Below are 16,085 nucleotides of genomic sequence, written 5' to 3' on the forward strand. Positions count from 1 at the left end.
ACTTAATAAGTAAAGTAAAGTAAGGTCTATAGGCTTGGAAAGTATAGTTTGTAATTGGATTGAAAACTGGCTGAAGGGTTGTGGTCAATTCCTATTCAGAATGGTCCCAGGTTATAAGTGGTGTACCCCAAGGTTCAGTGCTGGGTCCTTTATTATTTAATTTATTTATTAATGATATTGAGGACGGGATTAATAACACCATATCATTTTTTGCAGATGACACTAAAATGTGTAGAACTGTACGGTCTATGGAAGATGTCCACAAACTACAAGCTGACTTCAACACTGAGTGATTGGGCATCAACTTAGCAAATGAGGTTCAATGTTGATAGATGTAAAGTTATGCATCTTGGTAGTAATAATCTCTGTGCTTCATATGTCCTAGGTGATGTAGCACTGGGAGAGTCACTTATAGAGAAGGATTTGGGTGTCCCTGTGGATGGTAGATTAAATTATAGTATACAATGTCAATCAGCTGCTTCTAAGGCCACCAGGATATTGTCATGCATTAAACGAGGCATGGACTCGCGGGGCAGGGATGTAATACTACCACTTTACAAAGCGCTGGTGCGGCCTCATCTGGAATACGCAGTCCAGTTCTGGGCACCAGTACATAGAAAGGATGCACTGCAGCTGGAAAAAGTACAGAGGAGAGCGACTAAAATGATATAGGGATTACCACCCCTATATATGTATGTTACCATGTACACTCTTGTATTGTATTTTATTTGCTCTTGAAAAAGGGGAGTATACACCCCGAAACATGTTGAGCTATTAACCATTAAAGAACTCTCCACTTGGAACCCTGGTGTCATTCTTCTGGGACGTGGAGGCGAGTTCATACCACTCTATCAGGCGATATATATACACTCACCTAAAGAATTATTAGGAACACCATACTAATACGGTGTTGGACCCCCTTTTGCCTTCAGAACTGCCTTACTTCTATGTGGCATTGATTCAACAAGGTGCTGATAGCATTCTTTAGAAATGTTGGCCCATATTGATAGGATAGCATCTTGCAGTTGATGGAGATTTGAGGGATGCACATCCAGGGCACGAAGCTCCCGTTCCACCACATCCCAAAGACGCTCTATTGGGTTGAGATCTGGTGACTGTGGGGGCCATTTTAGTACAGTGAACTCATTGTCATGTTAAAGAAACCAATTTGAAATTATTCGAGCTTTGTGACATGGTGCATTATCCTGCTGGAAGTAGCCATCAGAGGATGGATACATGTTCTCATTCTGTTTACGCCAAATTCGGACTCTACCATTTGAATGTCTCAACAGAAATCGAGACTCATCAGACCAGGCAACATTTTTCCAGTCTTCAACAGTCCAATTTTGGTGAGCTCGTGCAAATTGTAACCTCTTTTTCCTATTTGTAGTGGAGATGAATGGTACCCGGTGGGGTCTTCTGCTGTTGTAGCCCATCCGCCTCAAGGTTGTGCGTGTTGTGGCTTCACAAATGCTTTGCTGCATACCTCGGTTGTAACGAGTGGTTATTTCAGTCAACGTTGCTCTTCTATCAGCTTGAATCAGTCGGCCCATTCTCCTCTGACCTCTAGCATCCACAAGGAATTTTTGCCCACAGGACTGCCGCATACTGGATGTTTTTCCCTTTTCACACCATTCTTTGTAAACCCTAGAAATGGTTGTGCGTGAAAATCCCAGTAACTGAGCAGATTGTGAAATACTCAGACCGGCCCGTCTGGCACCAACAACCATGCCACGCTCAAAATTGCTTAAATCACCTTTCTTTCCCATTCTGACATTCAGTTTGGAGTTCAGGAGATTGTCTTGACCAGGACCACACCCCTAAATGCATTGAAGCAACTGCCATGTGATTGGTTGACTAGATAATTGCATTAATGAGAAATAGAACAGGTGTTCCTAATAATTCTTTAGGTGAGTGTATATACACGCATATATATTGCGCTACTCTCCAGTACTACAATATCGTACTGTTATTACTGTTTTTATACCTCTTATTCCAGATTTTAATATCCACAACCTGAGACTTCTTGTTATAGGAAAATATGCACATAAATATTTATTTCCTCGTTAATTTCTTTTAAAGAATTTTTTTTATTATTTTATTTTTTTTTCATTTGTTCGGAAATTCATTTATATAACTTTACACATATATATTTTTATGTATAGCAAAGAAAAGCAGGCGACACCACCTTCTGGAATAAGCGTGGAAAAGTGGAAATATTCTTTGGAATATTTATTCAGAGATATCACACATATAAAAATGGCCAATATAATGATATAAAATACACTAAAACATATCAGTTACAATAATACACTGATTAAAAACAATTGAATCAATAAGGAAGTGGTCTCCTAAAATAATGTCACATGAGATGAATTGCGGCAGAGAGCTGTAAAAAATTTTTTTGCCAAATAGGACTGTCTCTGTGAGACTCTTACCGCTCAATAGTCCCGATGTCTCAGGTAAACTTCCACAGAGCGGTGGAGAGGTGTAATCACCAGAACCCTGGACGCTGGATGTTGAACAAGCGTGCAGTAAGTAGTCACACGTCGGTGCAGGATACAGACACCGGAGCGCAGGACGCTGAGTGCTGAATATTCAACTTGGAGGGCGTGCTCTCAGTCAGGTGATCCTATGCAAATGGATCAGATGTTCTGATCAGCTGACAAGCATCGCCCAATCACGTACCGCTCAGGTCCTTGTACCAAAGGTCACTAGGCACAGCGTCAATCCAGGTCCTCAAATAGCAGTATAGGTGGATAATATTACGAGTGTAAATACTCTTTGTCCACGGGATCTTTCGTACTTTAGGTCCGGACCAGTACTGGATATGAAAGTTGCGTAGTCCGCTAGACGCGTTTCGAGGCCTCCTGCCTCTTCCTCAGTAGCTACCAGACTGCGCTCTTTCAGACATTATATAGGATACATAATTAAAATCATTCATACAACCTGTGTTCAGGTTAAGGCCCACTGAATCATGGGTTGTATTCTAAAAACATGGAGTGGATTATAAAATGAATACTAACATGGAGACAAACATAGTAACAATCATTACATAAAATAAAATAAAATATATGTACATTTTCTTTTCGCATATCTATAGGAGTACCAATAAATTACCAATACAATAATATTCACACAGCTCCCTCATAGCATTGCCAAAATAGATCTCAATACACACATGTATTTCCTGTGCGTTTTTTCATTTTCATATATACACATGCGTTTCTTATGTGTTTTTTCATTGCATAGCCCACATAGCATTGCCAAAATAGATCCTAATGCACACATGCATTTCCTGTGCGTTTTTTCACTCCCACATGCTCGCATGCGTTTCTTGTGTGTTTTCTCGTTCTCATATGCACACATGCGTTTCTCAAACTTCAACAAAACATAGTCATATAGTTGTTCAACAGGGAAAATACCATCTATATATACTTTCATATATTTATTCAGCAAAAAATTTTTGCAAAAAATTTATTCAGCAGAAAATTTATTCAGCAAAAAACCTATTCAGCAAAAAAATCCTTGGCAAAAAAACTTTGCAGAAAAAATTTTGCAGAAAAAATCTTTTGCCCCAAAAATGTTATTCTGCCGAAAAATTTCTCGCCGAAAAAATTCCTTTTATTCATTTTGTTCATTCATTCATTGTAGATATAGTGATGCCTGGGAGCAAGGGGAGACCAGGGTGCTAGACACAAGACAGCTAACCCTGATATCACATCGGTCCCAGGCACCCTATAGAAAACCGAATACCTCTAATTCTGCATTGAGACCTTTTGGAACCAACGAGCCAAATTCAAAAATCCTTCTTGATTCTACTCGGGACATATGCATAATGTGGTTCCCTCCTCTCCAGTTGGGTTGTATTCTCTCTAGGGCCACATATTTTAGTGTACTAGGGTCCTGATTGTGATAAGTTTTAAAGTGTCTGGAGACCGTATGCTTCTCATATCCCTTGCGTATATTCGCAATGTGTTCCGAAACTCTCTTTTTTAGGGTCCTCTTTGTTCTCCCAATGTACTGCTTATCGCATGTACATTGGAGCAGATAGATGACATCCGTGGTGCTACATGTTAAAAATTCTCTAATTGTCCATCTATAGTTATTGCTTGTTGATAACACTACTTCTGTTTTTTTATTTTGATTTTTAGTGCTCTTACAATTTGAGCAGCTCCCACAGCGGAAAAACCCTTGTAGGCCTACCCATTTGACAATGGTGTCAATTTGAGTGGAGTTACTATTTTTAATAGTTGGGGCAATTCTTACTGCTAACGAGGGGACTTTCGTATATGTAATGTCTGGTATACTTGGTAAGAGATGTCCGATGACCTTATCTTCACGGAGAAGATGCCAGTGTGTTTTGATCATTTTCTCAATCTTCCTGTACTGAGAATTGAAAGGAAGAATCAGTCTAATCTTATTTTCTTCTATATTTCCCTTTGACTCTATGTTGGGTTTTTCTTTGAAGAAGGTGGTTCTATCCATCATTTTTACCCTATTCAGAGAATTTTGTAAAAGAGATGATGGATATTGTTTAACATCAAAATTCCTCTTCATTATTTCTGCCTCTTCCTCAAAATTACTCTCAAACGTACAGTTACGTTTTAAACGTCTAAACTGGTTGATTGGTATGTTTGCCAACCACCGAGGAAGGTGGCAGCTCGTGTGTAAAATATAACTGTTACGGGTCACCGGTTTATAGTATGTACTACAAACCAATCTCTGTGCTTCTACAGAAATGCATAAATCTAAAAATTCGAATGAATGAACAAAATGAATAAAAGGAATTTTTTCGGCGAGAAATTTTTCGGCAGAATAACATTTTTGGGGCAAAAGATTTTTTCTGCAAAATTTTTTCTGCAAAGTTTTTTTGCCAAGGATTTTTTTGCTGAATAGGTTTTTTGCTGAATAAATTTTCTGCTGAATAAATTTTTTGCAAAAATTTTTTGCTGAATAAATATATGAAAGTATATATAGATGGTATTTTCCCTGTTGAACAACTATATGACTATGTTTTGTTGAAGTTTGAGAAACGCATGTGTGCATATGAGAACGAGAAAACACACAAGAAACGCATGCGAGCATGTGGGAGTGAAAAAACGCACAGGAAATGCATGTGTGCATTAGGATCTATTTTGGCAATGCTATGTGGGCTATGCAATGAAAAAACACATAAGAAACGCATGTGTATATATGAAAATGAAAAAACGCACAGGAAATACATGTGTGTATTGAGATCTATTTTGGCAATGCTATGAGGGAGCTGTGTGAATATTATTGTATTGGTAATTTATTGGTACTCCTATAGATATGCGAAAAGAAAATGTACATATATTTTATTTTATTTTATGTAATGATTGTTACTATGTTTGTCTCCATGTTAGTATTCATTTTATAATCCACTCCATGTTTTTAGAATACAACCCATGATTCAGTGGGCCTTAACCTGAACACAGGTTGTATGAATGATTTTAATTATGTATCCTATATAATGTCTGAAAGAGCGCAGTCTGGTAGCTACTGAGGAAGAGGCAGGAGGCCTCGAAACGCGTCTAGCGGACTACGCAACTTTCATATCCAGTACTGGTCCGGACCTAAAGTACGAAAGATCCCGTGGACAAAGAGTATTTACACTCGTAATATTATCCACCTATACTGCTATTTGAGGACCTGGATTGACGCTGTGCCTAGTGACCTTTGGTACAAGGACCTGAGCGGTACGTGATTGGGCGATGCTTGTCAGCTGATCAGAACATCTGATCCATTTGCATAGGATCACCTGACTGAGAGCACGCCCTCCAAGTTGAATATTCAGCACTCAGCGTCCTGCGCTCCGGTGTCTGTATCCTGCACCGACGTGTGACTACTTACTGCACGCTTGTTCAACATCCAGCGTCCAGGGTTCTGGTGATTACACCTCTCCACCGCTCTGTGGAAGTTTACCTGAGACATCGGGACTATTGAGCGGTAAGAGTCTCACAGAGACAGTCCTATTTGGCAAAAAAAATTTTTACAGCTCTCTGCCGCAATTCATCTCATGTGACATTATTTTAGGAGACCACTTCCTTATTGATTCAATTGTTTTTAATCAGTGTATTATTGTAACTGATATGTTTTAGTGTATTTTATATCATTATATTGGCCATTTTTATATGTGTGATATCTCTGAATAAATATTCCAAAGAATATTTCCACTTTTCCACGCTTATTCCAGAAGGTGGTGTCGCCTGCTTTTCTTTGCTATACATTTCATTTTCTTAATTGGGTGAGTGACCTAATTAGCAGTGAACCCACCGTTATCCGTTCATTTCAAGTGTTGAGCCTCCCTACCTTGTCTTTTTCTGCCAATTCTTTTCACTCTAAGGGGTGTGCCCCACTAAGATGACGGATATCTGGAACTGTGTGGAAAATAAGCGCAAAAAAGTAGAGGAATTTATATTTATAAATGATAAAAATAGACAGATAGAGGATAAGACTGTGTCTGAGGCCTTTCGGAATTTGGAGACATTGCTGCATAAACAACTTAGGCAGCGATGGGAAATTAAGACATTGAATTACTATATTTCTAATGATACAATTCCAAAGGGACTAAGGATTTTTAAACAACCAGCACAGGACCTATATTGTGAAGATTTTAATCAGGAATGGGAATCTATGTTACGGACACAATCTATGGCACTAATACAAATAATTATAACTCGTAGAACACAAATGCTGAGTGATATCAATCAACAGATTGAAATCAGTAAGTCCATGATTGAAAAATTTCCCCACAATGAAGAATATAATCTATGGCAGTCACGGATTTGTAAAAGTCTAGACTCCCTAGAACAAGATATTATTTATAGAAAAACTAAAAAGATTTTTAATAGGGGCAATGATAAAATGCATAATATGGATAGACCACAAAATTCTCAGAATCAAGAATATCATTCCAGTGATTCATCTAGGAGTACCCATAGAACACACAACGTACCTAATGTGGAATCCCAGAGGAAGGTACAAAGGGATATAGGATCTGAACAAGAAGACCCAAAAATTATGTACAATATACCCATCACAAATCAATATGAAAGTTTGTCTGAAACACATTTTTTAGACAGGACTCCCCCCCACCACAAATCCCGAATACACCGACCTATGGAGAAAACAACCCCCAGAAAAGACTATCACCAAACACCAACACAACCACACAATTACAACCTAAGACACAGAGATTTCAGCCCCACAATACACACACCAAGGAGAGAACGTACTCCACTGAGAGGGAGACGGCGCTCACGATCACCCCCAATACAACAGCACAATGCACAGAGACCACAACGCACGCAAGTCACTCGGACTTACAATCAGGGAAGAAGACCCGCAGGGGAAACAGGAAATCGAAACACACGGAGATGAGTACTCAATTAGAGGAAGAAAGTCCCATTATAAATTTAAGTACGCACATACTCACTCAGGCACAAAGCACTTTATTGAATAAGGGTCTGAAATTTGCACCTACAGCCCTTTTGAACAAATTTGAGACGTATATTAATATAGAAAAATTTGTGAGAAAATTATGTCTTAAAAAGCACTTTATTAAAAATCCTTATGAATATACTCTACCAAGTCAATCCAAATATTTGCACACTGACTTGAAACCAAAATCTAGGAAATATCCGCAACAAGAAATAGGATATGAGATAGCCACTTTTAGAAAAAATATGGAGACGGACATTAGAAAAATCAATACATCTATACAGAAGAGACATTACAATAATTTAACTAAATGTGAATGTGAAGCTTTGAAACAATTGCAGAAACTGGACAGTATCACGATACGTCCAGCTGATAAAGGAGGTGCAATCGTGATCCAAGATACGGTGGACTACGACAAAGAGTGTAACAAACAATTGATGGACCAAGACACATACATCAAGTTAGACAGGGACCCTACACATGAATTTTATGGATCTTTAACTGAATTATGCAAAAGAGGTAGAGAACAGGGATTTCTATTTGAAAACGAATACAAATATATATTAGATACAGAACAAAGAATTCCCGTTTTTTACTGCTTACCTAAAGTGCATAAAAATAATAAATACCCTCCAGGTCGTCCCATCATCTCGGGGATAGGATCCATTACATGTAACTTATCGCATTACATTGACCAAATTCTGCAACCGTTTGTTAAGAGTACACCTTCCTACATTAAGGACACAACAGATATTATTAAAACTGTTGAAACTTTAATTTATGATCCTGAATGGTTTTTAGTTACATTGGATGTCAGCTCTCTGTACACCTCAATTAAACACAAACAAGGTTTGGAAGCAATAAAAGCAGTGTTAAGGAGAGAAAGTAAGTTGGAAGAAGGCCAAATTAATTTTACAATAGAAGGGATCCAACATATATTATCACATAATTATTTTTGGTATGGCTCTGAATTTTATTTACAAGCCAGGGGTACCGCCATGGGGACTAAGTTCGCCCCCAGCTACGCCAATCTCTTTGTAGCACAATTTGAGCACGGGGTGATTGGGTCACGGCTGGGGGCGAGCTTGGTCCTCTGGCGACGATATATTGATGACATCCTTTTTATTTGGAATGGGAGAGAGGATGACCTGAGCGAATTTATTTTGGAACTAAATCGGAACGACCAAAATCTAACCTTCACTGCTAATATTAGCCAAAAACAGGTCGAATTTTTAGATTTATGCATTTCTGTAGAAGCACAGAGATTGGTTTGTAGTACATACTATAAACCGGTGACCCGTAACAGTTATATTTTACACACGAGCTGCCACCTTCCTCGGTGGTTGGCAAACATACCAATCAACCAGTTTAGACGTTTAAAACGTAACTGTACGTTTGAGAGTAATTTTGAGGAAGAGGCAGAAATAATGAAGAGGAATTTTGATGTTAAACAATATCCATCATCTCTTTTACAAAATTCTCTGAATAGGGTAAAAATGATGGATAGAACCACCTTCTTCAAAGAAAAACCCAACATAGAGTCAAAGGGAAATATAGAAGAAAATAAGATTAGACTAATTCTTCCTTTCAATTCTCAGTACAGGAAGATTGAGAAAATGATCAAAACACACTGGCATCTTCTCCGTGAAGATAAGGTCATCGGACATCTCTTACCAAGTATACCAGACATTACATATACGAAAGTCCCCTCGTTAGCAGTAAGAATTGCCCCAACTATTAAAAATAGTAACTCCACTCAAATTGACACCATTGTCAAATGGGTAGGCCTACAAGGGTTTTTCCGCTGTGGGAGCTGCTCAAATTGTAAGAGCACTAAAAATCAAAATAAAAAAACAGAAGTAGTGTTATCAACAAGCAATAACTATAGATGGACAATTAGAGAATTTTTAACATGTAGCACCACGGATGTCATCTATCTGCTCCAATGTACATGCGATAAGCAGTACATTGGGAGAACAAAGAGGACCCTAAAAAAGAGAGTTTCGGAACACATTGCGAATATACGCAAGGGATATGAGAAGCATACGGTCTCCAGACACTTTAAAACTTATCACAATCAGGACCCTAGTACACTAAAATATGTGGCCCTAGAGAGAATACAACCCAACTGGAGAGGAGGGAACCACATTATGCATATGTCCCGAGTAGAATCAAGAAGGATTTTTGAATTTGGCTCGTTGGTTCCAAAAGGTCTCAATGCAGAATTAGAGGTATTCGGTTTTCTATAGGGTGCCTGGGACCGATGTGATATCAGGGTTAGCTGTCTTGTGTCTAGCACCCTGGTCTCCCCTTGCTCCCAGGCATCACTATATCTACAATGAATGAATGAACAAAATGAATAAAAGGAATTTTTTCGGCGAGAAATTTTTCGGCAGAATAACATTTTTGGGGCAAAAGATTTTTTCTGCAAAATTTTTTCTGCAAAGTTTTTTTGCCAAGGATTTTTTTGCTGAATAGGTTTTTTGCTGAATAAATTTTCTGCTGAATAAATTTTTTGCAAAAATTTTTTGCTGAATAAATATATGAAAGTATATATAGATGGTATTTTCCCTGTTGAACAACTATATGACTATGTTTTGTTGAAGTTTGAGAAACGCATGTGTGCATATGAGAACGAGAAAACACACAAGAAACGCATGCGAGCATGTGGGAGTGAAAAAACGCACAGGAAATGCATGTGTGCATTAGGATCTATTTTGGCAATGCTATGTGGGCTATGCAATGAAAAAACACATAAGAAACGCATGTGTATATATGAAAATGAAAAAACGCACAGGAAATACATGTGTGTATTGAGATCTATTTTGGCAATGCTATGAGGGAGCTGTGTGAATATTATTGTATTGGTAATTTATTGGTACTCCTATAGATATGCGAAAAGAAAATGTACATATATTTTATTTTATTTTATGTAATGATTGTTACTATGTTTGTCTCCATGTTAGTATTCATTTTATAATCCACTCCATGTTTTTAGAATACAACCCATGATTCAGTGGGCCTTAACCTGAACACAGGTTGTATGAATGATTTTAATTATGTATCCTATATAATGTCTGAAAGAGCGCAGTCTGGTAGCTACTGAGGAAGAGGCAGGAGGCCTCGAAACGCGTCTAGCGGACTACGCAACTTTCATATCCAGTACTGGTCCGGACCTAAAGTACGAAAGATCCCGTGGACAAAGAGTATTTACACTCGTAATATTATCCACCTATACTGCTATTTGAGGACCTGGATTGACGCTGTGCCTAGTGACCTTTGGTACAAGGACCTGAGCGGTACGTGATTGGGCGATGCTTGTCAGCTGATCAGAACATCTGATCCATTTGCATAGGATCACCTGACTGAGAGCACGCCCTCCAAGTTGAATATTCAGCACTCAGCGTCCTGCGCTCCGGTGTCTGTATCCTGCACCGACGTGTGACTACTTACTGCACGCTTGTTCAACATCCAGCGTCCAGGGTTTTGGTGATTACACCTCTCCACCGCTCTGTGGAAGTTTACCTGAGACATCGGGACTATTGAGCGGTAAGAGTCTCACAGAGACAGTCCTATTTGGCAAAAAATTTTTTTACAGCTCTCTGCCGCAATTCATCTCATGTGACATTATTTTAGGAGACCACTTCCTTATTGATTCAATTGTTTTTAATCAGTGTATTATTGTAACTGATATGTTTTAGTGTATTTTATATCATTATATTGGCCATTTTTATATGTGTGATATCTCTGAATAAATATTCCAAAGAATATTTCCACTTTTCCACGCTTATTCCAGAAGGTGGTGTCGCCTGCTTTTCTTTGCTATACATTTCATTTTCTTAATTGGGTGAGTGACCTAATTAGCAGTGAACCCACCGTTATCCGTTCATTTCAAGTGTTGAGCCTCCCTACCTTGTCTTTTTCTGTCTTTTTCTGCCATATATATTTTTATACCTATATTTTTCCTTTTTAACTCCTTAAAGGGCTTCTGTCACCCCCAAAACCCTTTATTTTTTTTTTGGGCTTGTTAAAATCATTATTTAACGACTATTCCCTATATAGGGATCTTACCTTTGTCTGTGGCTTCTTTTCATTAAAAAACAATCTTTTAAAATATGCTAATCTCTTCACTACTACAAGCATTAGCAATGCACCGCACAGACAGAAGAAGGAGCGACCGGCGGCCACGTGAGTATAATGCTGCTCACTAACAGACCATGGCAGCCAGGACTTTAGTAGTGTGACTCCTGGCTGCCATGGTAACCGATCGGAGCCCCAGCATTACACTGCTGGGACTCCGATCGGAACTGCCCACTGCCACCAATGCAGAGACTGAAGAACATTCCCGGCACCCGACCTCTGACAGGATGCTGTGATCCGCGCGATTAACCTCTCAACTGAGGGGTTAATTGCGGCGGATCGCAGCGTGCAGTCATAGGGGCCGGGATATGGACGGCACATTCATTGGTGGCGCAGTGGCCACAGTCCCTCCCCTCCTCCTACTCTGTTCTCATTGGTGGTCAGCGGCAGCCGCGCACAGTGGGGAGGAAGGGACTCCCTCCTATTCCACTGTGCCGGCTCAGGAGAACATGGTGCGCGCCGAGAGCGCGATCATATCGCGGTCCGGCGATATACACAAAATCCATATCGTGGCACAAATTTATATCGCATATCGCCCACCCCTACTAGCACACACATCTTTTTTCCTTTTTTTTCCCTTCTAATTATAAAATGATAAGGGGCATGGAGGGACTTAGTTATAATGAAAGATTAAAATAATTGAATTTATTTATTCTTGAGAAGAGACATCTAAGGGGGGACATGATTAACCTGTACAAGTATATAAATGGGCCATACAAAAAATACGGCGAAAAGCTGTTCCATGTAAAATGTGCTCAAAAGACAAGGGGGCACTGCCTCCGACTGAAGAAGAAAAAGTTCAGTCTCCAGAAGCGTCAAAGCTTTACTGTAAGAAACTGTGAATCTGTGGAATAGACTTCCTCAGGACGTGGTAACAGCAGGAACAGTGGACAGTTTCAAAAAGGGTTTAGACAAATTCTTAAAAGTAAAAAACATAAATGCTTATGAATACGTGTAAAAATTTGAATCTCACTTCCTTCTGGGATTTGTGTCCCCACCTATCCCTTGGTTGAACTTGATGGACGTTTGTCTTTTTTCAACCGTATTAACTATGACCTTCGGATCAAAGAGCCGAAGTCTATTTGTTCAAATACTTCGTTTTTAATGTGGTTTCCTTACAGCATTAAAATGTATTGGCTACGCGGAGCTAAAGTTTGTATTGGCCAAAGTCTGTGAATTACTACTGTATTCACACAATATCTGCTTTTGTAAAACATTTTAAAAGAGGAATCTGAAGAGGGCTTTGATACTGGCTGGTACCTCAATACCAAATCCCACTTTGGATTTTTCTTTCTATTTTTAAATGTTTTTAAATATGCAGATAGGAATACAGAAGTAATTCACCAAAGTATTGCGCAACTTCGACCGATGCGAACTTTGGCTCTATGGCTCTAATTAAAGCATATCTTTTTCTGCTCTAGACCACTGAACATCTGATCTTGAACTGTTCTCGGAATTATTTTCATCAGATAAATTCATAGCTGACCATACAGCTTTATTTATTTATTTTTCTGGCAAAAATCCTCAGAATCTGACGAAGAGAAACTTACTCTCCCTTCTCTTAGACGTGACTGGTATAGGCTCAGAGACTGCAAAATCTTCTAAGGCTGAAAGCATATCCTGCTTAACAATATCCTTCGTTTCATCTCTCAAAGCACATTTTTAGCTATATTTGAGGTACATTTCTGGCATAATTTATGCATACAAGTCTCAGATAGTACAACCTATTGAACCAACAACATGTTGGAAAGATGCATGACATCAAGATGCATGCGCTCACAGCTGACTAGAGGTTTGGTCCCCGTATTGTACCATTTCCTAGGTAATTTTCTGTCCTTTTTCCTTTCATCTGCCGGTTGTTCATGCATCCACAGATGGTTCCTTATGGGACCCTATGTGGATGTTATACATAGGGCATTTGGGTTCATGGGGCAGCTCCCTGGTGATTATTGGTATACCTTGCTATTGCTCTTTTAAGATTCACTTGTGTTGAGCAAGATTAGTTGTGGGGATCATACACCTTGTTTGTCAGCGGGTGAGCTACTAGTCGTAGCACCTACCTGCATTGCTGCTATACTTTTTTATTCTTTGTTTTATGAGTTGTTGTAATAATTCATTACCTAATAAAGTTTTCATATCATTCATGTGTGTGTCCCTACGGGTTTTTTGATGTTTTAAGTCTCAGATAGTGTAGCAAGATAGGTCGCACATTTTTTTTATTTTAGGTGCAGATTTAGCTTTATAAATGATTTCTTTCTCACTCTAATCATGTATCATGCACTCCAGGATGGAAACCTACAAGAAAACCTAAGAGATCCATAACATGAGCCATAAGGGCACCCTATATTTGCCATAACTTACTCCATGCAGTTTCCTACTTCAGGTCAGTGGGCGACCACCACCTTGAATTTCGCGCCAGCAAGCAATTCCATCCTCACCATGCATAGTGTGGACCCACGCCAGAAGGGGCCATCAGGCATCGCTTAGCCAACTCAATCAAGCCCCCTCTGATGTCATCCACCAGAGCTGAAAATATAAGATTGCGAAGGGGCTATATTAAGATCGGATGGACTCCTTGAGTGCTACAGCAGATCTGAGGAAGGAGGAGTTAGATACCACATCCACGAATGTGGCAGACATTCCACGTGTGTCCTGTTCCTATCTGCCTCCACAAGAAAGGACACAGACAAATTTTGTGGTGCTGGAGGAGGGTCAAATCTATTCTTCTTGTACCTGGTTGGAGTAGGGTCATCTCAGCTTAGTGCCATTGTGAAGGACAATAAGAAAATAGGGATGTCAATCCAGATAAGAGTTACAGCATATTCTTTGTTAAGTACACAATACAAAATAGTTGGAATAAAAGTGGAAATTCTCTTTCTAGACAAAGCTCGGTCAAATACTGATTTGATTCCATTCATTCAATAAATCTGGAGTAATGGAAAAGAATAATGTAATAATAAACTATAGTCATTTTGGACAAAGGTTTATTTCAAACTATTACACCATCTGCTTCCACAATGTGGTGATGGGAAGGAAACTGCTAAACAAACAAATTAATAAAAATAGTGATGAATCTGTGTTTCAGCGGTGGCTGAAAAATCCTTGTGGAGAATTATACTTGAAAGGCTTCATACGGCTGGGTCCCCTGTGGTAAACAAAAAGAAGAAGATTATGTAAATGAGCGGAAAATGCAGAACGTTTTTCTTTAGTAAATAAGCAATTCTTAATTTTTTTAATTAGCATTACAGGCTGGTTCTAGATGGATGCATTACAGCCACAGCAACGGACCGCCATGTTTCTACAGAACCAGATTTAAGCCACCATAGAACCCGAATGAGATCTTATGTCACAGGAAAATCAATATCACAGTATATTAACCCTTTTGCTAAAAGCGCCATACATGTACGGCGCTGGAGCAATGTGTAAACATGTCGGCCGCTCGCACGTGCAGCAGGCGTCCTGGCCGGCAGGTCTCTGCTGTTTCAAACAGCAGAGACCTGCGGCTAAGTACAGCGACCGGCAATAATGCCTATCGCGGTAATTAAATGCTTTAGATGCAGTGATCAAGTAAGATCACGGCATCTAAAGTGTCAAAAACCTAAAAGCTTGTATCGGGTATCACCGAGACCGAAAATGCCCCTACTATTCAAATATAAAAATATTTTTTTCAATACACTGAATGGCATAACAGAAAAAAGGGTCAATATGGCCAATTTACCATTTTTTCATGGCTTCTCTTAGCCAAGTAAAATGTAATAAAATGTGATCAAAAAGTCACACACACTCCAAAATGGTATCAATAAAAAGTACAGATTTCATACTCATGTGGTTATATAGGCTCGGTAAGGTTCATGACTAGTTAACAGGGTGGGGAGGAGGTGGGGAAGGGTGGGGGGGTGGGAGGGGGTCTGAGACTGTTAAAGAATTGCATAAGTCCTGTCTTAAATATTTGTTCCTACATGTATACATGCTTTGTACAGATACTTGAGGTTAATGTGTGATGGTTTTTCACCGGATACTGCTGTACACTGATTCCACAAGGTGGATAAAGTAAGAATAGACAATGTATTGTTTTGTAATATCCTACATTTATTGGTTCAATAAAAACGATTTGATTTAAAAAAAAAAAAAGTACAGATTGTCCTGCAAACAAATTAGCCCCTATACAGCTCAGTAGACATAACTATAAAAAAAAAAAGTTATGAGGTCAGAATAGGGGTGGGCGATATGGCCTAAAATCTATATCGCGATATATTGTTTTCTATATTTGATGGGGGGGGGGGGGGGGGGTGTTAAACTTTTTTTTTTTATTTAAGAACTATTAGCCTCCTTAAGGGCTAGACCCCTTGTCATATTCACCCAAATAGAGCTCTATTAGGGTGAATAGGACTTTACACTCTCCCTGCTGCCCTGTGCTTTGTGTACACAACAGCAGGGAGCTGACCATGCCAGCCAGCCACTCATGTGCCCCCCAGCCTCTC

The 16,085-nt window shown here is 39.2% G+C and overlaps 1 protein-coding gene across 2 annotated transcripts in view; it reads right to left on the reverse strand.

The window, feature by feature from the left end:
- Positions 1-14,540: 14,540 nt before the first annotated feature.
- THOC5 (THO complex 5) overlaps positions 14,541-16,085 on the reverse strand; it is a 50,784-nt gene continuing 49,239 nt past the window's right edge. Inside the window, exon 20 of one of the 2 annotated variants that reach the window (XM_040416680.1) lies at positions 14,541-14,749. In XM_040416680.1, coding sequence (XP_040272614.1) covers positions 14,686-14,749 — 64 coding nt within the window. In that variant the 3' untranslated portion in view covers positions 14,541-14,685. The remainder of the gene's footprint in view (positions 14,750-16,085) is intronic. The other variant, XM_040416681.1, reaches the window with a different exon arrangement.

Source organism: Bufo bufo, chromosome 2, assembly GCF_905171765.1.
Source record: "Bufo bufo chromosome 2, aBufBuf1.1, whole genome shotgun sequence".
Classification (NCBI taxonomy): domain Eukaryota; kingdom Metazoa; phylum Chordata; class Amphibia; order Anura; family Bufonidae; genus Bufo; species Bufo bufo.